The sequence below is a fragment of the Aythya fuligula genome, chromosome 1 (genome assembly GCF_009819795.1).
Source record: "Aythya fuligula isolate bAytFul2 chromosome 1, bAytFul2.pri, whole genome shotgun sequence".
Taxonomy (NCBI): domain Eukaryota; kingdom Metazoa; phylum Chordata; class Aves; order Anseriformes; family Anatidae; genus Aythya; species Aythya fuligula.
The window spans coordinates 117,354,148-117,379,661 of NC_045559.1; the positions used below are offsets into that span (position 1 = coordinate 117,354,148).

At 41.8% G+C, this 25,514-nt stretch overlaps 1 protein-coding gene and 1 pseudogene across 7 annotated transcripts in view; both read left to right on the forward strand.

Annotated features, from left to right (window-relative positions):
- The first annotated feature begins 5,935 nt into the window (after positions 1-5,935).
- Positions 5,936-6,088, forward strand: LOC116485212 (annotated as a pseudogene).
- Positions 6,089-11,923: 5,835 nt separating this feature from the next.
- The window catches only part of CASK (calcium/calmodulin dependent serine protein kinase), a 213,740-nt gene continuing 200,149 nt past the window's right edge, over positions 11,924-25,514 (forward strand). For all 7 annotated transcript variants that reach the window (XM_032194542.1, XM_032194549.1, XM_032194569.1 and 4 more), the window contains exon 1: positions 11,924-12,031. In XM_032194542.1, the coding sequence (XP_032050433.1) occupies positions 11,973-12,031 (59 nt within the window). In that variant the 5' untranslated portion in view covers positions 11,924-11,972. The remainder of the gene's footprint in view (positions 12,032-25,514) is intronic.

Genomic DNA, 25,514 nt, shown 5'->3' on the forward strand with positions numbered 1-25,514 from the left:
GACAGTATCAGCTGTCAGGTTGTTCATTGGGGGGAACTACTACTTTCAGGAGCTCTGGAAAAAAAAAAAAAAAAAAAAAAAAAACACAATAGCTGGTGCAGAGAGCCAGGTTAAGCCATGGTGGTCAGTGAGAAATCAAGCAGGGAATGAATCAGACTCACTCAAAGTTCTTAGCTCTGTATGTTTATGGAACAAAGCCCAGGACCAAAATAAAACGAACTAAGGGTATAACTTCACAGAAGACTGCATTGGATAGTACAAATATCTGAGCCAAAGTTAAATTGATGATCTTTAAGCACCACCAATTAAACTATGCAAAGCTTCATGCTGTCATTTACAACTAGCTTAGTGCGTGAGCATACTCCTTGAAATTTAGTCATAGCTGCTTTAGTTTATGCGGTTCAAACTAAGGCACGCTATCTTGCCACTGGGACGTGCTGGATGCTTAGGGACCACCAGACATCCATTCTGGTTCTAGCAATCCTGGTTGCAAGCTCACGTGTTCAGTTGAAATGACCTGGGTAGTTTCAGCAATTTAAATAATAGGTCTTCATTAATCCAGCTCATTTTCTAGAATGGTTTAGGAAATGATCACATGAGGGAGGTAGATGTTATCATTAGTACACCTAGCCTGACAGACAAGAAAAGGTATAAAGATTCCTTGGAGAGATGAATGGTGTAGGCAAATTTGTGCCTGATCCAGCTGCCAGAACCAGATTTCTAAGACTGACACTCTACGAAGGAAAGGACATGATAAAGTGTTTGAGAAACTGATGACAACGCTACTGACAAAGCTTCTGAGATACTGAAGGAGTCAAAGATGCCTGTGGAAGTAATCACAAAACTACGTCGCCTGTCACTGACATGAGAAGGGCAGTGGCAGGAGTCAGTCGTCTCTGAATAGGCTTGCACAACTGCACAGCAGCAGCAACGAAAAGCCAGTGTGCTCAAAAAGAGAGGGATCCTAGCAGTGGTCAATAACCCAGCAGTTAGGCAGGCTGATGTCTCATTTTTGAGAGTTCAGGTTTAGTTAAAACTGACTTGTCAGCCACAGGGGTCTGAGAAATAGTACTTCAGAGTAAAGGGGGACAGTCGGCTACTGATTTACAAGCTAAAAGTAAACCTAGAACAGTTTTGGTGATTGCACGCACATTCTCCAGAGGATTTAACAATAGGGCAATGGTTCAAAGTCCAGATTTATGTTTCACATGAATTAGGCAGATAAAAAGCAACAGTAAAAACAGAATATGGACTTCGACTGTTAAAACTGTTCTAACAAATGAGATGTTTAAAAAAAAAAAATGTAATGAAAATTATTTACATACTGTGCCCGGCACATTACATTGCCTTTACTGATTATCACTCTAGAGCTGGGTGAAGCTCTTCGTACCAGATGGATGCATAAAGACATTACAGCAGTCATAGTTAAGACGTTATTGAAAAATGATAAAATGGACAGAGTAAACTCATTTAGGGGTTGAAATTCTAGGAGGAGGACTAGAGATTTGTCCTGATCCTAAATTACAGTGACATTAAGGAAGTGGTAAGACTTGTCACGTGGCACTGCAAACATTTGTTCCCAATGCAAAGAAGAAACTAACTTGCATGTCCTGGCTGAAAAAGGAAAATAAATAATCAGCAGTACCTTACTCATAGATGTGTATTCATATTTTCATTTTTCTTAGATAGAGTTGTTAGAAAACGTAACAGCTTAGAAAGATGTCACCCAAACATGATTTGATATGCTAGGCCTGGTATACCTGATATAGGAATAGCTGGCTTGTATCTGGTTTGTGTTTAACTGTTTTGCTCTGAAGTAGTGAGTTTAGTCATATAACTATTACCTCCATTACCTCCAGCCTCTGCAGGCTAGTGGAAAATGTTAAAGAATATACAGCAATGGATGGTAATTCTGATGCATAGTTAGCACTGTTAAATAACCGAGTGACACCAACATAACACGACTTGTCAGCTGCTGGCATTTTTTTCAACAGCAAACAGGAAACAAGAGTGCCTGCTCTATTAGAAACTCATGTCAAAGTCATGACAACTAGCAGATACATGGGAAAATAGATGAGGGAAGGGAAGGTAAAAGGAAAACTTATTCTGGGGTGCTAGGATCTGTCACCATTTTGTAAAAAACAACAGTGAGAATAACTCAATTGAAAAGAAGTAACTGCAAACAGCAATGTCACAAGAAATATCTTGTGGTCAGATGAAGTTGACATACCAGGTGGACGCACGCAGAGGACTAAGTGACACTTTCTCCAGAGGAGGAATACCAACATTACCACCGTATGTGAGAAATTCTGACAGCCCACAGCTGCAGTAGATTGAGATGAGTTAGTTTCAGAACACAGCACAACTGGATCTAGCAGCCTTGCTGCTATCTGACAGCGAGAGTATTGATACTCTGAGAGAGATTTCCAATTCCATGAATCAATGCAGAGTACCTCAGAGACTAATTGAACACATGTTTGTTCATTAAGTTAGATTAAGTTAGTATCTGAAGTTTGTTATTATGTTAATGTTTAATTTCAGGATGCAGAGGAAAGTTGCTGAGAACCGTGTGTTTAAAAGGGTCTGGCTGGAACCAGCTGTTAAATGCAAGCCTGCAAAGTGCAATGCTCTTGCTAAGAGCTCACACTCTGAGCAGGGCAGATCCCTGTCAAACTCGTTGGTGCCCACTGGTCACAGGACAACCCACACACATGGAAGAGAGATCTGTTTTACTTCTGTGGAAGGTAGAAGCCAGACCACAAAAAAAAAAAAAAAAAAAAAAAAAAAAAAAAAAAAACATTACTTTCCTAAACTACTGATTTTCTTCTTCTCTGTTAGGTTACACATTACTATATTCATGGAAAATTTTAAAGTATCCTCTCTGAAATATCAAAGGTAAAATAGCCCTATTTTTGAGAAAGAAAGCCTAAGCAAATAGCTCCTGGAGCTATTTGCTGCCTCCCCAGCATAACCAGAGAGCATGTAAAACCTCCTGTCCCAGGCTCAGCTGACCATTCAGCCTTGGCATCAGAGGTGCCAAACATCCATAGCCAACAGAGGTATCTTGATTTGACTGGCTGAGCACTGGCTGTAGCTATAGCTGAGGCAATGGTACTTTTCCTGTATATATACCGTAGCTGGTGTACATACCCCTCATATTCTTCAGCTGATACTCTTCTGTCTGGATACAAGTACTCTGTGCACAGCACATCTGCTCTAGGATTATCTTCATACCTTCATCCAAAGACACAAGAAGAAGGACAATACAACCACCATTAGGCATAGGATTATGATCCGGAGCATTTCCTCTCATGGTATTTACCCATTGTTCTGCCAATTACTGTAAATAAATATTTAGCTGTTAATTATTAGAAGTTTTTTAGATAGCATCTCTTTTTTTTTCTCTCTCTCTCTTTTTTTTTTTTTCCAAAACAAGAGAACACACTTGATCCTTTTTGTTCTTATTTGAGAGAATCAGCTATTATGACTGAACTCAAGGCTCCTGTCTAAGAACTGCCCTTTACCCAAGGCCAGAATGCCTTAGCATGGGCACACCCAGGGCCTGTGGGTCTGGAGCATGTAGTCAACAACTTTGTGTTTGTAAATCCTCTTCAAAGAGAACCCAAACACCAAGGGAGTCTGAGCAATCTGACTGGCAAATGGTGGCAGCGTGGCAAGGACACCAGTTTGCTTTCCTGCTCTGCAGCAGCCTTGGAGATGCTTTTCTTTTATGACTCCCTGCCTGTTCCAGCACAGAGGTGGACCATCAGCAACACTGATGGCCTTCATTAGCCTAAAAACAACTCACTGTAAGTGGGTAGTTCAGAATCTGAGCGACAGGTAATACAACTACCCATTCCCTAAGCTGGGGAAGACAAGAGATGTTAAAGTATATACGCCTTCATCCCTCTTCAGAGCTCCAATTTTTGTTAAGTCCCATTTGAAGAGGCCAATACATCCATCCAGAGCTCAGCTCTACAGTGACTGGTACAGAAATTATATAAATTCATCAAAAAAGTGTTGCTTTTGGCTCTTCTCTTCGCAAAACACATAATGACTCCTAAATCTTTGTACTCCTTAATTTAGAGTAAAAATACAACCTTCAGAATTTAATTCTCCCAGATGCTGTTGTGTTACGTGTGCTAAAGACATCACCAGCCTCAGACAGAACTTCTGATTAGGAGTCACCATATGTAAAATGCATACTAAGGAGGAATAGGTATTCATTGTGACTGCAGTTCTTTTGGAAGCGTTTATATGTTTCTATGATCCTTGTTTTTCCCCTGCTCCTATGGCAACATATACTGGTGAAGAAACAGAGATGTGTTTGATGTTGCTGTATGCTTGGAGCTCTGCGAAAATTCAGGGTGAAGTCCTGTCTCCAGATAAGCATTGGTGGCCAAAAATACTTGAAACTGTGCACGTTGGGCTCATGTGTAAACAGTGAGAAAAACATCACCAGGGACAACACTTTACAATAAAGTAAATAACGATTTGTTCATCTGTATATGAATCTCCTAATACCAGGATTATCCTTCCGCTTCTTCCCACCTTCTGCTACATTCTCTATTGCCATTCCAATAGTTAGAGCAAATAGGAGAGCAGTCCTGATAATCATTTCACACATAGCACACAAATATTTTTTGAAACAGAAAAACAATATTTTACCTTTTGAAAAGTACTTTCTCCTCCTAAATGAAAAGGCTCCAACCTACTCACAATAACCTGTGATGAGATTCAAACCACATGTAGCAGATCATCATGGGAGTATGGCTCAAATTTCTCTAAAATACAGGGGCTCTTGAGCCTATAAAAGAAGAGGTTAAGGAGATGACATTGCTGGGTTTAGAGAGAGGTATCACCAAGTGTGGTTTGTTTTTCTCTCTGCATCTGCTGAGCTTCACTTTCACTTCAGCCTTTTAGCTATAGCCCAGCTGTGCTGGGTTTTACCAGCACAAAGCTGGCTGCACTAGGTGCTGCCCTAGGTAAGAATGCTAGTGTTGGGTTTGTAGGCTGCCAGAACTGTGCTGACAATGAAAGTCACATGAATACATATATATATATATATATATATATATACCACTTTCTCCATCTGTCAAACCTGGACAGAATTTTATGGGACACAGAAAACACACATCTTTGCCCTACAGGACTTTTTCTCTGCTAAATTTTTAAGACCTGCTAAAAATAAAATAAATCTGTGAATTGGGTTTCTACAGACAAAGAAGTACAAGAGGCTTTCTGAATTGTAACTTTGCCAGTCCAAATCAGGAAGTCAACACTAACTCCTTCACTCCTTCCATTACAGGTGGTTTTGTTCTTGAAGGATAAAAGAGTCTCTAAGCTTGTGTGGGAATAATTACACAATGTTGGCATAATGCTTCAGCAAGGGAAAGCAAGAAAGAGAAGCAGGTGATAAGCAGCCAAGTGACCAGGGAGAGCAGTGTTTGCTCCCTTCAGTGAATCTGTACCCTATGTAAAAAAGGATGTAGGCTGAGAAGACTAGGAGGGAAAAAAAAAAAAAAAAAAAAAAAAAAAAAAAAAAAAAAAAAAAGCTGGAACATGACGAAGAAAGAACACGTGGCAAATAACTATTTACAGAATTAGTGTTCTCTTATAGTTCTAAAATGCGGTAAGCTTGGCTTACCCTGAGGCTAGAGGATAAGTGGTAAAGCCAAAAAGGTGTCTTAGAAGAACTGCAAGGCTTGTCAGCTACTGGATTGTATTACTGCATTAATAGAAATAGTGAGTTGGAGAATGCAGTAAGAAAAAAAAAAAAAAATAGGCGTCTCAAACCTAATAAATAGGGTTTGGAAAATAAAGTGGTGGCAGAATGAGGACAAAATAAACAACAAAGTTGTGAATGAAAAATGAAACACAGGGTGAAACTGAAAGGCTGAGAATATAAGAAATCTCCTAATGGGTTCACCTAGCTCTATTTACCTGACAGTAGACAGAGATCAATAACATGGTCTTCCTGGTGTAAGGTGTATTCTTTGCATTCCCAGCATGCTGACTTGTGATTTCCCCGAATGTGGAGAAGTTGACTGCATAATTTGTAGTGAAAGACTGTATTTACACCTTGAAAAATGAGAACAGAGCAGTGGCAGAAGGAGATAGAGTTCAGAAAGTACATGAAAGCCTAGCCCCTGTCTGCAGTCAGTTCCCTTTCTACATCACCAGCAACATTTTGTGTTCCTCTGGAGACGGGGAGGCCTGAGCTGTCCCAGCCCTCCAGCTGTGGGTGCACTGGAGTTTTCTACAGAGAGAAAATGACACATTCTGCCTTGTTTTCATGCCTATCCTGATGATGCCCAGTACTTTATTCACTTTTTGTTTGATTGTTTGATTGTTTTGTGTGTTTTTGTTGTTTTTTTTTTGGCTGCTGCTACACCCTGCAGCAATGGTTTCTGAGAACTGTGAGGATGACTCTTTCTGCAGCTGTAACTGCCAGTTCCAAATTCAGCACTGTGCAGGGATGCTGTAGATTAGGATTTCCTCTAGATGCAGTATTCCTTTGCACTTAACTGCACCAAGGATTGTCTGGGCATTGGTTCTGCTTTGTGAGGCCCTTCTGGAGTTCCTATTAGGGTGGCATCTGTCTACACAAAAGAGCTTGATACATTTTACAAAGTATAGTAAGAAGGTGAGAAATGAAAGAAAGAAGAAAAATGGCAGGAAAATATACGTGTGGGGTTTTTTTTTCCTTCTTCTTCTTCTTCTTCTTTATTTTAGTGCTAGCATGTGGCATTCTGAGATTGTTCTTATAATGTGATTTTAAATTATTTATCTATGTACGGGTAGATATAGTCACAAGTTTCTGTTTAGGATAATGATGTAAAGATAGCCAGTATCTTGACGTGTTTTTATTACCTGCTTTTATCCCCTGTATATCTTGTAAGACCTTTTTAATTTAAAAAAGTTGCTGTAAAAGGATCATGGGGAGATTTCCTTCACAATATATATTACTTAATCCATACCTGTCAATGAGAAAAAGCTGCAACTGTGGAGAAAAAAATGTGTGTGTGTCCTTAAGCTCTCCAGTAATCCAATCAAGTTTTTTTGCAGGTACACAGTATACAACAAGAGGAAAAATGAAATGGCAAGGAGTGGCTGAAAACAAAACCCTCTTAAGCAGTGGTTTATGTCATTTTTGAGTTCTCCCCTCTCTTTTGAAAACTGCTCCTACAAGGGACTGTTTCACTGCTGGAAACTGACTTTGAATGGTGACCATGAGTGTCTTTGGTAGTATTAGACACACTCAGCTTTGGTTTAGTGTATTATCTTCAGTAGTGTTACTGTCATTTATATTTAATTGTGACTACGATCTAATTACAGATAAGGAATGTGACTTTCTCTTACCGTTCCTTGACCAAGACCTGCCTGATTACTTGACTTGGCATTCTCTCCCAGCTGGCTCAGTATGAGCTGAGTATCTTCTAAAGGTGATGTGGTCATCAGGTTTGAAAGTCAGTGAAAAAGAGTTCCTCATCCAAAACAAAACAAAACAAAGCAAAGCAAAACAAAAGACAGTCCTTAGCTGGTTGCCTGAGAAAATGTTTATGCTTTGCCATGTTCACATACATGTACACACATCTGTGTCTCTCCCAAGAACTTTTGAACCTGGGGGTCAATTTCAACAGAATTAGATGGGGGCAAGGTACAGAGATAAGCTCTGACGGCCTTTTGAAGATAGGGGGCTGCAGAAAGGAGACCTGATAGCGTATCCAGTGCAGAGCGGTGGCAGTGAAAGTCCACTTCTCATTGAACAGCGGAGACTTCACACTGTGGAGGAACTTTAAAAAAAAAAAATGCAGTTGGAGATTTATCTTCCTAGATAAACATCATTCACTTGCTTTCATGTGAAACCCAGCCTCCTTAATTGGGTGTGGAACTACTTGTTCTGTGTGCTGCACCTGAGTTTTGCAACTGCAAGCTGCTCTGCCACATAGTAAATTTCAAAGCTGATTTAATTATATACTTTTGTAAGAAGTTATCCGGGCTTCTTCAGGGTTGGCTGATGACTTCGTACAGTATTCTTGGAAAATGTTTTTACACAGATTAAAACTGTGTAAGTCTGGTGTGATCCAAACATTGCCTCTTTTGATTGCAACCAAAATACATTTCTATTGCCCAAAATATGAACTATTTCCAGGTCACAGAACTTGCATGCCTTAACTACACAGCACTGTTTATCAGAAATCTGGTAGATCTCTAACATTCTCTTTTCTGAACTGCTAACAGAACTCATCTTCAGTGCCAGTGTCATCCTCAGACTTTGTATCAAGGAGTGAATTAATACCTGGATTACAGGTCAAAGTACCTGGAGTAGTTATACTGAAGCACACAAGTTGGTGCTTCCTACATCTTTTCACTTACAGAACATTGTCAAACCCTTAAAATTTCTTGTTCATCACCACATACCTTTTACATCACACTCTTAAATGAAATCATTATAAAGGCTCATATAATGCAACTGGTAACTGTGGTTCTGTAAACAGTCTTTGAACAACTTACCATTGCCTGTGGCTCATCCACAGTGTGTTGGTCATATATGCAAACCCTGCAAAGGCCACAGACAAACAAAACTTGAAGGCACCACATGATTTTAAGAAATAGGCTTTCTAGTGCCCAAGCCCACACTTAACTACTTCATAGGAGTTTAAAATAAACTTTTGAATTAAACAATAGTGGTTTGCCCAAGAATACAACACTGCAAGCTGGCAGTTCAGAATCTGACTGAAAGGCCACTCAAACATGCAGTGGATGGGGAGGGTTACCAGAGACTATAAAGCATTTCTTTCCCTTCAGCATGCCCCCCCTCGCCTTTTTTCTCCTTTTTTTTTTCTCTCCTTTTTTCTTCTTTTTTTTTTTCCTGTGAAGTCCTTCTCCCAGCCCTGCAACAGTTGATGCCCTGAACTGTTTCCAGACCAACCATTATCCTTACAAAGAAATCATTCTAGGTCTCAAGCATAAAGATTTTTCCGCTTGTATTTCAAACATTATTTTGTTAGTTACTTTTCTGTGAGATGTTAGATATGCCAATTTCAGAATTCAACCTGTAACTTTTAAATTAAACTCAGAGTCTATCAAGGAGATGTATTGAGTATGTGGGTGAAAATGAATAATGCCTAACTGTGAAAGGGGAAGACTACATCCAAACTTGTGGATGAAATTTGTGCTCACAAACATATCTGCATATATATTGCTTGGATGGTCGTGCTGTTGGGTATTGGCTGCTGACAAACTTGGCAAACTAATGCTTGTATTTTCTCGAGCCCATTCAATCTGAACGCGAGATTAGTCACAGCATAAGTTCTAGTAATTTCTGATTTAGTGGAATACTTGCTGTTTCTGCTGGTTCTGTGTACAACTTTGGATAAAACAGATCTGCATACAGATCCTAGTTCAGACAGATTCTCCTCATGCAGCATAAAGGGTAGCATCTCTTTTTACCCTTCCCTGCACTGAACGTGGAGAACTCCAACATTTGCAGGCTTTGAGAACTCCAACATTTGCAGGCTTTGTTGCCAACCTAGGCAATGAATGGTAGATTTGCTCCAACAAAGGTCTTAAGTTCATTCCAGAACAGAGAAAAAAAAAAAAAAAATAGGAAGCTTAGCCCATCAGATAAAAAATAAAAAAATAAAGCTACTACCCTCCTTCATGGAAGGTAGTAGGACACTTTAAGTAACCTGTATCCTAGGGAATGAAGCGCCTCTATTAAGGAAAGTTCATTTGTATTCTTGTCTTCCAAGAAACTACCTTCTCATTACAACAGCTTTAAGTCTCTCTTTTCCCTGTGCTCTGACCATTAATAGAAAATTATGTTCATGTCCTGTGTCTCCCCCAAATGTAGCCAACTACCCTCCAAAGTTCTCAGAGGGCTTGTTCTATTACAATATTTTGGCCCGAAGCTCCCCATGTATTACTATGCTCAGTGTTCCTTGGTTTGGGTTTCATCTGTCGCACCCAGGTACAATGCTCAGCACTTGGCCTTCAGAGGAAGGTGAGACATCCATTGCTAGAGTCGTAAACGCATTTGCCTCAGTTATGGGATGGATCTGTTATGAACAGTTTTCTTCCTTGTGTGTCTTTGTACCAGTTTTTCTTGTTAGCTCCCAATGATGACTCTGCATATAATCAGATGGCAAATTCTTTTCAAAACGTAAGTGAATGTTCACCCATATGCTGAAAATTACTGCTGTGCGGCCTAAGTGGCACTTGGTCTGCTCATTTCACAAAAGGAAAAAAAGATTGCTCACATTAACCTGTGTGAAATTTGGGAAAGCAAAAATCTAACTGTACTGCCCACTTATTCGCATTAGCAATAGTGGATGTTGTTTTAATATTTTAAAGGTCTGAATGGCATAGACCATAGCCTCATGGGAGTGTCTCTCACCTTATATGCTACCACTGTGCAGCAGACAGGTGTAATTATTTTTTGCTGATTTTCTTATTTTTTTGTTTTGAATTTGTATGGAGACAGGAACGAGACGTTCTTGACAAAGTGTCCTCGGCTCTGCATTTTAAAGCTAACCTTTAAACTATTTCATCAGATAATCTTGCTCTGACAGGCTTTTTCTTTTTTTTTTTTCCTGTGTGTGAGGAACAACTGTATAACTTACTTTTGCATTAATGAGCTATAAGTACTTGCGCGGGTGCCAAAGCACTTCAGCAAAATAAATACTTGGGAAACCGAAAGAGCGATGACTGCTTCCTTCAGCAGCGCCTTGCTTTCTCCTACAAGCCAAGGCTCGGGAAAGCACACCTGGGCAACTCGGCATCTTTTGTAAGGCGCTTTTTGTGAAAATGTTAAACATTGCAGGATGGGATCCAGCAGGGTGAGGACTCGGTGCTTTGACATTCACTGGAGCTCTTGGACATGGAAAGATGGCTGAGTAGCTGTCGAGAGGGCACAACCAGGCACCCGCCCGGCTGGATGTGTAACTAATAAGCTGGATGCGTTATTAATTAATAAGAGGTGGTTTTAATTCACTCTGAGGGACAGCGAGGAGCGCTGCCTGACAGAAAACTCCAAACTACGAGGCTGGCGGGACAAAACCACTCCCGCCGCGCCCGGCCAGCACGCGGGGCACCAACTCTTGTCACGGGGGGGGCTCTGTCACGATAAGCAGCGTCGCGATAAACACGCGTACAGAGACCGGACCGTTGGTCCCTGAGGGCGGGCGGGCGGGCGGGCGGCTGAGGCGAGGGCAACGTCTGCCGGCCGGCACCTGCGCCCCCCTTCCCCTCCCCATGACGTCATCCGCGCCTGCGCACCCCTGGCGGCGGGCGGGGCGGGGCGAGAGGGAAGGGAGAGGAAGCGAGCGCGCCCCCCCCCCCCCCCACACCACCACCACCCACTTGCGTGCGCGCGCGCGCACGAGCGCTTGCGTGACGGCGCTCGGGAGCGCGCCCGCACCTCCCTCCCCTCCCTCCCTCCCTCCCTGGCGGGGCGAGCGCCCTATTGCTGCTGCTGCTGCTGGCGATCGGGAGCGCGCCCAACGGCCGCGCACGGCCCCTCCCCCGCCCGCTATTATCCTCCCGGTGCACGCTCCCGCTCCCTCCTCTCCTCCTCCTGCTGCTGCTGCTGCCGCCGCTCCCTGCCCCTCCATGACGGACCTCGCGCCGCCCCGCTAGCCGGAGCCGCCGGCTGACGGACGGAGGGAGGGGAGGGAGGGGAGGAAGGGGGAGGAAGGTGGGGTCGTGCGGGGCCCGGAGGAGGAGGAGGAGGAGCGGGGAGGAGGAGGAGGAGGAGCGGGGAGTCCCGGCGCGGCCGCGGGAGCCCCCGGGCGGCGGCGGCGGCGGCGCCTCCTCACGCCGCCTGACGCCGGGGGGGGAGCCGTTGGCGCGGCCGTTGGCGCGGCGGGGGGGGGGGTGAGCGCCTCCCCTCCCCTCCCCTCCCCTCTCCTCCCCTCCCCCGCCCCTTGTGTGAGCCCCCGCCCCTGCGAGCCCCCCGCCGGCGGACCATGGCCGACGACGACGTGCTGTTCGAGGACGTGTACGAGCTGTGCGAGGTGATCGGCAAGTGAGTCCCCGCCGGCAGGGACTACTCGGGGAGGGGGGGGGAGAGACGACGGGGATGGACGGGGAGAGGGAGAGGGAGAGGGATGCTGCTGGGCAGCCGGCCCCGCGCTGCTGGTGGGGTTTGTGGTGGAAGGGGGGGGAGAAGAGAAGCGCCCCGGTGGCTGCTCAGCCACCATGATAACCGCCCAGCCCGCCTGCCTGCATGCAGCAAGCGGCAGCCGCTGCCCACCCCCTTTTTCTTCTCCTCCGCCTTTCCAACCAACCCCCCCCCCCCCCCCACTTTCCCGGATCCCATCCTCGGCACACCCATCAGCGAAGGAAAAGAGGAGCCCTCCCCCCCCCTTTCCCCCATAGATCCACCTATTCCTTGGGTACCCCCCCCCCCCCCCTCCATAAATCCACCTATTCCTCGGGTGTCCTCACACGCCAGGTGTCGGGTGGTATTCCTTTATTTATATATTTATATATTTATTTATTCATTCTCCCTTTTCCTTTCTCTCCGCACAATGACCAGCTTGTTAGCGGCAGGACCGGTGGCGCGCACGGGCTTGCGTGCAGACCTTGCCTTGCCCCCCTCTCGGCTCAGAGAGATGGGGCTGTGCGCGAGGCAAGGGGGAGAACTTGGCCTTCCCAAGTCCCATTATGCAACTGTTGGTGTTAAAAGCGGTGCTGGAGGCTCGTCTCAAAGCCGGGAGTTGAGCTAGTCGCTGGCGTGTCCCTCCTTGGGGTCGCCACTTCTTTGGGGCTGGGTGGAGGTGACAGCTCAAGTCGCAGCCTGTGTGCAATCGCCCCAAGGAAACGCAGACATCCCTCCCCCCCCTCCCCCAAATCAGACTGTGATAAAGAATAGAAGCTGAGCTCTGTTTCCCCCCCTCCAGATTTTCGTGACTGCCTGTTTCGAAATCCTTTTTATCCGTCATCTTTCGCATATCTTCTGTAGTTGTGCTTGTGTTGCAAAACGGACGTGGAAGACGTAGCAGTGTTGTGACTTCCCAGTTTTCTGTGTGTTTCTCCTTCGGGAGCTGAGATTGCTGGGGAGCCCCGGTAGTGACACTGTGCTGGGTGCCTGCAGTTTTTTCTTCCTGGCAGTGGGTTTGATAAGAATAACGTTCCCTGTGTTCTGATTGTAAACAAAGAGGTTTTGCTGCATGTATTCTCTTGCCCACTCCCCACCAGTACGCTTTTCATCTACTGCTGTCTGCTTCCAAGGCTAGGTCTAAAAATATTCCAGAATTAATCTTTCCTCGGGATTATACTAAAATGCAGGTCTTGGACTTAGCAGGTTACTTTGTTGCCAGCGGAAGTTTCAGCAGTCTGTTCTGTCATTTCCCAGGGTATTACTACCTTTCTCTCAATACAAACAACTCTTAGAAACATGAAGCTCAAAGGGCCTTGTTTGAAGTCATAAGCTGTATGTGGTCACTTTAGCTTAATGCTGGTTATTGGTGGGGAGCTTCCGTAGCTGAGGAGCAAAACTGTTATTAGGCGCGTTTTGAAGATGATTTTTGGCAAGCTCCTTTCACAAGTGGTTTTATGCTAACCACTGCAGTTCACACGCAGTTTGTTGCATACCTGATTACCGTTAGAAAGAAGGTGAAGTGATTATGCTTGACGTGACTGCACGTTCTTTCAGGGAATGGATAATTCACAGCAGTCCAGATGTTTACACATCTCAGATGACTTTCTGTTTTGTGATCAGAGAATTTTGAAGGGATTCAAGGTTCAAAAACTGTGAATGAGGTATTGGCCAAGGAAGTTTCATGTGAGAATTAAGTATTGCAGGTGTGTTGCGATGTAACTAGACCTAACAGATAAATATTGAATCACAGTAGCACAACAATGCCAAGAGCACTGTGGCAAAACTAGGATGGATCACTGAAAATAGCAGCGGTGATGGTGTGAAGGGTTTTCTGCACAGATGTCACGTCAGTCCTCTTAAAAAATAAATAAAAAATAAAAAACACACATTTTCGTGTGTGGTTGTATGAGTAGTTTTCCTGTTTCTTTGAAGTACTATGCAGCTGACTTCCGGGGAACCAGGGATGTGGTAGCTTTATTCAGCGTTCTGATTTTTTGGTAGCACCCAGCTCATCTTTAAGCAACTTGAGGAAAACCTTTGTTAATCTGCTTTGCATTGCTACATATGCGTCTTGCTAAATATCTTTCAGTGAAACATAACTAAATGTCTGCGTATTCCTGTGAGCTATTATTGATTGATACAGTAATCTGGTTCTTGCAAATAGCACATCTGCCCCCAATTTGCGTGTTAGACACAAGAAATGTTAAAACATGTATAGTTTATCGTTCCTAAAGAGGTAGTTACCGCTGTCATTTCAAGTAGTAAAAGGTATTTCCAGAAAGGGCATGGGAAAGAGATCCTTGGTTGTGAATTGATGGAATATTTCATCTAACTCTGTAAAAGAAATCCCAAAGTTCCCATACAACTGACTTGAGAAATGAGTCCTTTATGGGAGTTCAGTAGCTGACACTGTGTTCCGATTTGTTGAAGCCTATTCTGAACTTGAGTAAACTTTAAACGATTTTAAATAAAATAAACTGATGAGATTTGTTTTGTATAAATGTAGGGATAACAGCCTTTTGCTGGAGTGTGCAACAGTAACAGTGTATTACACAGTATGTGAGAGAGTAGATGGGAATGACAGAGTGATAAACTGTTTATTATGTGGCATTTAATGTGTTTAAGTTCTGTAAGCATGTATTTTTCATTTTGAATAGATAGAGGGCAGGAGAAAAGCCAGGAGGGATAGAGAGAAATCTTAATCCGTGTTTCCTTTAGGGAAAAAAATGAAGGGCAGTCTTCATTTGCATGCATTTCCAATATACCATTTCCATTGCTGAAAGCTATGCAGGGATAAAAATTGGAATAATAAATCCAATTTCTTGTTAAACTTTGTAAAGTGGTGTTTATGATGCTAGCATTAGTCACGTAGTTTTACTTCACCAGCCCTGTTGTGTTCTAGGCTACTGTCCTGTCTTCAGACTTGGCTGACGCAAGCACGCTTCATGCAAGAAGTTACTGGGGATTTCTAGCTTGGCCTTCAGAAACATGTTGCTGTATCCGGGGATGGTAACATTTGCATTCAGAATGCATTGAGTAGTTCATAAAACAGTGGGTGTAGGGCTACAACATCTTGGGTATTCATCTGAGTAAGAACTATTCTGAGTTTGTCGTAGGAACTCCATATAAATATAAGAGGAGCTTTCTTTGTGCCAAAGAGAACGCCTGTCTTTAAGTTAGAACAGGCAAAGCTGATATCGAATCGAAAGTCCAAATATGGCTTTTATGGCAGCTACAGTCCTTGTTCTGAGGGGATTTTTTCAGATATTAAAAACAGATATTGTCTGTCTGCACCTATTAAAGTTGACGTTGGTTTATGTTAGCATTAGAGGGGTACCATAAAGACTGTCTGATCTTTCTAACAGTAGGATTGCAGGTTGCTTTGGTATAGTTTCTTATGTTGATATACATCTCCAAATTTTAAAGTTATAAATAGAATGTGATAATAGTTCATTTGTGTTAAAGTGGGCATTGGTCACAACTGAAGTCACTGGTCTTCATATCGATGGTCACATGAACTACAGTTTTTTCTAATTGTCTTTTACTTGTGGACCATGAATATGTACAGTTACTGTGCATAGTAATAGTGTAGTTGCTGGCATTTTTAGTATCAAAAAACAATGTCATGATTGGTGCTAATGCTACTCTAGTTTTCAGGATGCTCTCTGCAATGTGTTTGGGTTCAGACCAGCTCTCTCCTGTGCTGCACGCTGAGGGTTTTATTTTTTCAACTCTCCTCCTATGATGGGATGATTCTCTCTGCTTGGGCTCTTCCCTCTAGTAAGAAGGAGTTATGGTGTTCAGAGACTGAAGAGTTCCTCTCTACTGCAGCCTACCAGCAGTGCTGGAACGTGGCAGACGTGAGGGAAGGGGGAAGGATGCGGGGTCTAGGAGCAGGCAGTGGGACAGAGGGCTTCTTTTTTGCACTGAAGTATGAAGGCCTCTTTTCCCATTCCAGCTGGACAAGAGGAGGGTGATTGCAGTCCCTGAGCTGTTACCTGGAGGTGAACACGCTTTGGATTTGGATCACAGTCAGCGTTACTAGGAAAGTGAGGAGGGGAGAGCTCTCAAGATAGAGTCCCAAGAAATACGTCAGTGATCTTAAGGTTGATGATAACAAAACTATCTAGAAGCATTCTGATGGTTTCAGTGATACCGTTCTTCATTACTGCCTCCGTTTTCTCTGTGTGGGAGTGAGAATACTGTTGTCTCAAATGTGTTTTTTCTCTAGTACACTGTTCAAGTTTGCATCTCCTGTAAAACCAATTGAAATAACTGCTGGGTATAATTTTGACAAGCCAAATGAAAGCATGAAAAAATTGCAGTGTGCACTCACTGTTTGGGAAGTAGGGGGAAGGAAGGGAACTTTTCAGGTATATGGAAAGCCATTTGTCTAATTTAGTGTTTTAAATTCTTACTCCTGTTTGAAATACTAGTGTGCTAATAAAGCATTGTCAGCTGACTTGTGTTCAAGTGTTTGAGATGAACAGGTTAAAAATGAATGTTTGGTTTAAGTGTGGGGTCATAATAACTTGCGTTGCTTTAGGAAACGGACATCAAATTATTTGAAGTGTACAGTTGATAGACTATCTTCTTAGCTAAGTTAGTGTGCTACAGATTGTAACTGCAATACTGACCTGGTTCTGCTTAAGAAGTTCTATCCAGCTGTAGCTGAGTGCAGGGTGGATTTAAAATATTTAGTTGCAGAGAACACCGCTTTCATTGGTACTCTCCCTTCTACTTGTTTGGCTTCTTCTTGTGTTGTTTTGATAAGCAGATGCTTTCTTTCATACATCCTTATGATGTGAGCAAGACAACTGTGATGATTGGGAGGTAGAGTCATTTTTAGGAGGGGATTTTGAAGAAACACAGTATAGGAAAAGATAACCTGAGAAAGATTATGCAAGGGCTTTGCAAATACTTTTTTTGTGCTTAAAACAATCAAGCAGCTGTGTGCAGACTAGTCCTGAGCAATTTTAGGTTGCAAATTATGAGACTTGAGACCAGTCAGCCACTGGGATTCTGGATCAGCTGACTGAGAAGTTGTGGGACAGAAGAGCTGCCTCAATTTCGAAGATCCGCTAAGAGTTTGATCTTTTTATTAAAATAGCTCTGTTGCCTTCAAGAATGGGGTCTAAACTATAGGTGTAAGTGATCCCAGGCACTTGTTTTTGTTCAAATGCAGTACTTCATTTTAGTTAGAGAAAAAAGAGCTATTTCGTAGTGTAGTTTCAAATGAGAGAGGTCACCCTCCCTTGGTTGACACATGCCTTGCTCTTTCACATCTTTTTGCTGGAATGGGGTAAGATGGGGTAGCTGTGGAATTACTACATACCTCCTGTCTTTTACTGTAGTCTTCAAGGACAATACGTTGGGACAATAACTTTTTTTCCCATGCAAAAAACTTTTCAGACTTTCTATATTGTCAATACTTTGTCACTTTATACACTGACTCAGTCTTTTAATAAACCAGTAGTTGAAGCATGTCTTTACCACGTGAAGACAACGATATTTGATGTGTAGTTCCTACACACTGACAACATTCGCTGTATGCCCCTTGAATTCTAAAGGAACTGGAGATTTCTAAATAGCGTTTGGTTAAGTAGTTTTTCATGTGGCTCTTTCACCTGTTTGGTTTTCCAGTGGCTTGCAGGTACCCTGATTTCATTTTTTACTAACGTACTGATTTGCTTTTCTGAATAGTGTATATGTAAGCGATTGTTGCTAGGATTTCATGTTGAGTAAATTTCTAACGATACCTGAATTAAGAAAACTGTGAAGAGCTTGCCTCTGAACAGAATTTTTAGAATTTCTAGGGAACCCCTGATTCTTTGGTTAATCCAGAATTTCACTTAAACTCATTGTTACTAGGGCTTGGAAGATAGTTCACATTTGGATATTTTTGACCCAAAGAGCCATAGGGGTAATGAAAACAGTCTTTACGTATTGAGGCTGAGGTTTCTCGAGTACAGAGGCCTGCAAGATATTCCGAACTGTATGTGAAGTCTACCTTTTTAGGTGCCTTCTAATGTAGGTTTGTAAAGTATCCATTTTTCTTTTCATTGGATTCATTGTGGCCTTTCCCAGCATTAGACCTGTTGTCATAATGAGAGGAGAAAAAAAAAAGATACGCTTTTACAAAAGTCGTCCCCAGTTCATTGCTTTTTGCCACCCTGACTCCTCTCTTCAGTTGTTTTTCATGAAATAATGTTTTCCTTTTTTTTTTTTTTTTTTTTTTTTGGGGGGGGGCAGGGGAGAGAGTTTTTTTTAATATATATATATATATATAAACTCTAAATATTTCTCCTAAAAGGAAGTTTCACTTGTCCTGACAAGATCTTCGGACATATTTCCTCATCTTCTTGGTTATGTCAGTTTAATCTGGGGAGAGGGTCTATGAGTAAAACTGTTGGCAGTATTCTGGATGTGCAAGCCTGAAAGAGTGTAGGTTATCCTGTCATTTTCCTTCACCCTCCTCCAGGATAATCCTGCAGCTGCTGCTGTGAGTTGAGCTGTTAGCTGCCCACTTTTTGCAGGTTTTTTTGCTCCAGATGTTGCCCTCTGTTCTGAACTGAGGGTACCAGTTCTGAATAGCAGGGAAGCACTCATTGACACTTGTGCTAGAAGGACCTATACACCTGTAAATGTGAAGAACAGTGAAGAAGCAAGTGAAGTAATCTTATCTCTCCCCCTGTTGATTAGGGAAAGATGATACAGAAGGTGGGAGTAGGGTAGCTTGGGAAGATTACAAAAAAAATTAGGGCGTGATGTCTTCCAGAGATAGGATCTGTCCTGTATCAGCAGTGATCAGACTTCATAACTGTTCCCAGAACAGAGGTTTTCCGGGTTTGAACTTGAATCCAGCAGGACCAGATAGGTTGAGCTCAGGAGGGTTTGGATCAAACATCTGTCTGTGGTCAGCACCAGTGTATCTGTACAGAGTAGCAAGCCAGGGTGGGAAGTGAGGTGAAATTCTGCATCTCCACTTTCACAGGTTGCCCGAGCACTGGCTGAAGCAGCCTCCAAGTACTTCCCGATTCCTGAGAGAGAGCTGTGTCAAGTTGTAGGCAGTCTGAAGATTCAGTAAATGTGGTGGTTGTAGCTCTTCTCCTCTTCGTGCTCCTGTATGAGGCATTGTAGAAGTGTATGAGTGCAATTTTCTGATGTGAGATGAATCGTTTGCTGTTGCTGGAAGAAGAAGATCCTGTTCTTTTTTATGTGCTTCCATTCCTGGTGCATTATGTACTCATCCTCTATGCTTTATAAACGTGAAGATAGTCCCCAGACTCTTAATTACTGAAACAGTCAAGGAAATAGCAAGGACAGTGGGGGAGAGGGAAGGAAAGTTTGTTTGTTTTAAAGGAAAGAAAAGTTACAAATTAAGCTGCAGTTATTAAAAGCAAAATCACACCTAGTTGTTTTTGTGTTCTTAAATTGTTTCTTTCTTCTTTCAATACATAAAAACATTCTCCATAATGAAAATCAAGCTCCAACTTTGTCAGGACCTCACTTCATTTGGGATTCAAGTTGGATACACAGTAAAGACAAATTAAAGTTAGAAAATCAGTTTTAAATCTGAAACTTTTTTTTGAATATTTGAATTAATTCTTTAAAGCATATTAGCTTATGATATGGTTAGTTTTATAAGTGCTCTTCAAGTGTGCATATATTTTGTTTGGACCTTTAGGATTTAAGTATTAGCAGCTGGATGCACAGCTTACACTCTGAACCTCAAGCATGCTTAGTGTTTGTAATTGCTTCTAATTGTTACAGAAAACAAACTGAATTCTGTTACTTACAGCTCTGATGTGATTACATGCAAGAATTCAAGTTCAAAACTGAAATTTTCTTGAGCTATCTTTTTACATTTTTTTTGCTATAAACCTAAAATTAAAATATATTGTATTGATCAAAACTTGCTTTAATTACAATGTTCGCTTTTTTCAAAGAAAGATTCTGTTAGTGTATCTAGATCAAGTTTAGATTGCAAAGTACCAATTTCTGCTTACAGAAAGCATTGTTTTCCCTCGTGCTCCTCAAAACAAAGGTAATCTTTTCCTTACTACATTCCTGCAAGCATCATTCCAGAGCTCTAGTGCTATAGAGATGAAAGCAACAAAAGGGGCTTTGAAAACTGAAGGTCAGACAGAATTGTTCTGCTCAGTTACAGCTATTAGATTAAGGTGTCTTTTTTGGTTTCTTTGGTTTTTTTTTTTTGCTTTTTCCTCTGTGGGGAAAAAAAAAAATGGTTACCTGTTGGCTGGATTTCTTGGCTGTTCAGCCCTTAAGGTTCAACTGTCTTTAAAGTAAACACGGTGCTTAAAAATGTCAGGAGCTTTTCCTCTAATCTTAGATCTCAAGTGTGTCAGGTTTTTTTATCAGCTGCAGGCACTTCTGATTGGAAAGTGTTCAATACATCATAGGTGCTACTGAGACAAGGTACTTTCTGAACTGTTGCAGTTGTATCTTCTTTCTCAGTTTCTTAATTTCCTACTTTGAAATTTGCAGAGGCTTTAATTTGCTCTGCCAGTGTCTGTTTGCTCTGCCAGTTAGGAATGTTTTCAAATAGGTTGGGTGTAGAGTTGGTTTCCCTCTTGTCTGTATGGAATACACAGTTCTCTCAGATTAGGGACTGGGAATCAGACTTTTTTTTCTCCTTAGTGAAAATAGTCATCACTGGATGCTCCTTTTCCCTTCTCGGTGATCTGGTGTTTGTTATATTACTCCATAAAAAGTCATCTGGAGATATTGAGAATATCTTTGTTTCCCCTGTCTTGTAGCATCTTGGTTAGTAGCTAGGCAAAACATATAGGAGAACTTCTGGTTTGAGCGTTCTCCTAGGCAAGCTTGGTCGCGAGATACTGAGCTAGTCATTGCTATTGGGACGGTTCTTCAATACACGTGGCTCTTTGTTTTAGAATTAAATGGCAAACTTGGAAGTGTGGAGTTTGAGTTTTGGGGGCATGCAGCTTAGCAGAGATCACATCGTGAATCTTCAGCGACTCTTTCCCTGAATATTTGGTGTCTTTTCAGAATGTCTTTATTTCCTACGTTAAAGTTTTGAAAAAATATGTAAGTAAAGTGTTGCAGAAAGCTGAGACTTCGAAATTCTCTTCTTGACACTCAGCCTATTCCCCATCTTTCAGTATTTGTTGCAGTTGCAAAGCCAAGGAAAAGCATAATAATACCTTCCTGAAATGTGTCTCAGATGTTCAGATACATGGCTGGAATATTCAGAAGTCAGTGGTGCCTTCTGGGAATAGTGATACATCATAGAGTTAAACACGCGTATTTTGTTGAAAGGTGGCTTAAAATGCTCTGTGATATGTGCTAAAAATTGTTCTGTGAAGTCACTGCATTTAAAGGGAAAAAAAGAAGCCTTACTATGGCTTATAAACCTGTACTTTCTCATGGGTTTTCCAATTTTTGTCACTTTTGAAAAAGGAAAAAAAAAAAAAAAAAAGCAACCTGAAATGTTTACTGACTGAACAAGGCTGTAAGGATTATTCAGAACTTTTTCATTTACCTTTTTCCCTTCCCCTCAGTTGATAGCTTGAGACTTTGCTGCCATCTCTAGTTTCTTGAGGAAATTTATCTTGAACTGCTGTTTGGTCCTACATTTTGAATTGTACTCTTAAAAAGAGAAGCTTTGGCCAGTTTTCGTGACTGAGAGTCTTTGGAAGAGTGTGTGTTATAAAGCCTGCGTCACTGAAGAAGATGGCTGTGTCTTGTGTTTATTTCCTTTAGAAAACATGAGGGAGTTTCTTTAAAGAGAAATACCGTGTACTCTTTCTTGCCTCATCTTCAGATGCAGCTGTAGTTACTAAGGAAACTTTTAGCACTTTTTTCTCTAATAATGACTGTTAAAATTCATAAATTTTACTCCTGTTCCATGCTTTACATTTCTAATCTTAGTTTATTTTTCTGTAATTTTAAGAGGTTCTTCAGACAGTTTTTAGTTTGATTTTGGAGATGAATATACTATCCTATACCACTTTTAGGTGTATTTTTCTTTTGTAAAGCCTGGCTTTGTTCATCCTCCCGATTCCTAGTCAGAGTGCCTTCAGAGGATCTGGAAGATAGGGATTGTACTGGATCTGACTCTTCCTTCTTTGTCGTTCTGTTAATGAACATAGAACAGTTTGTGTTCTTTTTTGTTTGGTTGGTTTGGGTTTTTTTCCTAGTCGATAGTCCCTTTTAAGACCAGAATTTTACTCCCACTTCGAGTGTCAATGTATTTTAATGTCTTTCTAGGGATGTCTCCCTAGTTGTCTTTCAGCATTTCTTTTCTAATACAAAGCTCCTTGTAACTCTGTTAAAGCTTCTTTCTGCCTCCTACACCCCCTCCAGTTTGCCTTCCATTTTTTTTTTATTTTTTTTTTTTTGTGTCAATATTTTATATGTTGTTTCACAGCATAGGTGCTGGCATGCACTGAGATCTTGCTCGGCCTTCTTCAGACCTGCTGGCCTCCCAACATGCTATTGTGCAGGATGCCTGCCTATCTGAATTATGCTCCCACGGAATCTATGGTTTGCTAAGGAGTTGACCAACAAAGTTAGCTTCAACTTTAAACGTTTTTTGAATCAAAAGTAACGAGAAGTGCTTCTGGTCCTCATAGACAGAAGAGCCACATCTTGAAAAGCGTCACTCACTGTTACTCTTCTTCTCTCTCTGAATCTGCAGCCAACTGAGACAGTAGCTCTGACACCTGGATTGTTCTCCGTAAAGGGAGTGGTACACAGTAACCAGTTCTGTTACTGACTCCTGAAAGTCCTGACAGCAGTTCAGATATTAATGTGTTCTTTTTAGACTAATTGTTTCTTGTGTTTTGATTTTTCATAACCTCTGTAAAAGCCAGACAGGGGACAGAGCTTTGCTTTTAGCGAGTTGACTCTCCTCTGCCTGTGCAGCATGGAAAAAGTTTTGTGGCTTCACTGCTTCTGCTTAAAATTCAAGGAGGAGACATAGCTCTGTACATCATTTGTGTCTCCGTGAGCATGTGTGCAAAAAGGAAATTTCCCTAATCTTTTCTCACTCATTTTTTTTGGCCTTGTTGTTTGAGCAACCATGCTTCTCTGCCTGATCAGTTCAGGGAAAAGGAGAGTTGTGCTCTTGTGTTGTTCTTGTCTCATTAGCTCCTATTAATCTTTTCTACTTGTGCACAGTATAATTTATGAGTTGTGTGTTACTTTTTATGGGGAAAAGATGATTGCTCTAAATAGAGGCGGGAAAAAATTATCCAGAATTTTCTGGATTTGGGTATAATAGTTACATTTTTTCAGTCTGTTTTCAACACTAGCAAATCATAGTCTTTTTACAGAGAATTGCAAACCTTTTTTTTTTTTTTTTTTTTTTTTTTCAAATCTAGGAAAACATATACTCTGCTATTATTTCTTAAAAATATGAAGCTTGTGTTGTAAAATGTAATAACAAGTGGTGACTGCATCTTAAGCCAGTAAAGTGAAAAGCTTCTGTTGTTGAGGGATGGTCAGTAGTTGACAATAAAATTAAAGTCTGCAAAATTGGTACATAGCAGTTGTGAATTCATGGGGTGATTTCTTAAGATATATCATGGTAAAAATATAACAATTCCAAATTTTTGGTACAAACTTGAAAGAATAAGTACTTGTTTTGATGTCCTAGTAGAATTATGACCTTAGCATGTATCTGGATCACACTGGGGAAGTGAGACTTCTGCCAGAAAGCATGAGGATGGTTCAGAAGATCAAATTACACAACTGGTGATCTTCTGTAGTGTGGTATTCTTCAGTGCTGCTCTCCCCCCATTATTACTTATTTGTTATGACTGTGTTCTCTTCATCTTCTCTTCAGTATTTGCCCTTTACAGCCTGCTAGTAGTGTGGCAGGCTAGTTTGGGTGTGAATTTCAGAAATACAGCCCTTCAACTACTTTTAATGCAGAGTAGTCTTAACATCTGCATCACTCCCTGCCCTTTCTGCAGGACTAATCGGTTCCTTTCGGTGTGTTCAAGCAGCAGCCCTTCTCATCCAGTCAGGTAATAGCAGTCATCTGCTCTTATTTTCCCATGCAATCAGTTTGCTAAATGCAGTTATTTGGTAATTGCTACAAGTTGTCATTCTCTTATAGCTGAAAACAAATTAATAAATGCAAACCCTAGGAAAATAAAACCTCAAAACTGCCTATTTGTCTGCTAATAATTTCCTCTGTAGAAAGTAAAGGTGTCTGGAGGTGAATTAAACAACTTCAGTTTTCAAATTGAAATTAGTTGCACGGACTGTTTTCATGGCAGTCACCTTCTCAGCAGCATGCATGTGCAGGTTTTCTGCTACTTTTGTAAAGGTTTTTCAGTGCACAAGGATGTTTTATACCTAATAAGTACAAGCTGTTAATGAGGTAGGGGGGTAGAGTGTGGGAGGGGAGGGTGTCCTCTAAGATTAAAAAAAATATTTTTCCTCCTTGCTACTTTTGTAACTCTTGAAATCTCAGGAAATGGAAACTTGCATGCCTACTTCCCATGTTCAAGATCCTGTTATTTCCACAAACATAAGCCTCCAGTGGAAAATTCTATCTCTGAAGTCTGAAAAAGTAATGTCTTCTTCAGTATTATATGTATAACTGAACAGGTATGGGTCTGTGGGGCCCAATGACATGCATCCCAGAATCCTGAGGGAACTTGCTGATGCAGTTGCCAAGCCTCTCTCCATCATATTTGAAAACCTATGGCAGCCAGGTGAAGTCCCTGGTGAAGGAAAAAGGGAAACATCACTCCCATTTTTAAAAACAGTATAAAGGAGGACCTGGACAACTACAGACCAGTGAACTTCATCGTTGTGCCTGGAAAGATCCTGGAACAGATCCTTCTGGAAGCAATGTCAAAGCACATGCAAAATAAAGAGGTGATCCAAGGCAGCCAGCATGGCTTCACCAAGGGCAAGTCATGCCTGACCGATCTGATGGTCTTCTGTGATGGAGTGACTGCACCAATTGAGAAGGGAAGACCAACTGACATCATCTACCCCGACTTCTGTAAGGCCTTTGACATGGTCTCGTGATACACTGATCTCCAAATTGGAAAGAGATGGATTTGATTCAGTAGATAAGGAGTTGGCTTGAAGTTTGCACCCAGAGAGTGGTGGTCAATGGCCCTATGTCCAAGTGGAGGCTGGTGATGAGTGGTGTCCCTCAGGAGTCCGTCTTGGGACTGGTGCTATTTAATATCTTTATTGACGACCTAGACAGTGGGATCGAGTGCACCCTCAGCAAGTTTGCAGGTGACACCAAGCTGAGTGTTGCAGTTGATACACCAGAAGGAAGGGATGCCATGCAGAGGGACCTGGACAAGCTTGAGAAACGGGCCCATGTGAACTGAATGAGGTGCTACAGGCAGTACACGTGGGTCAGGGCAATCCCAGACATGGGAGA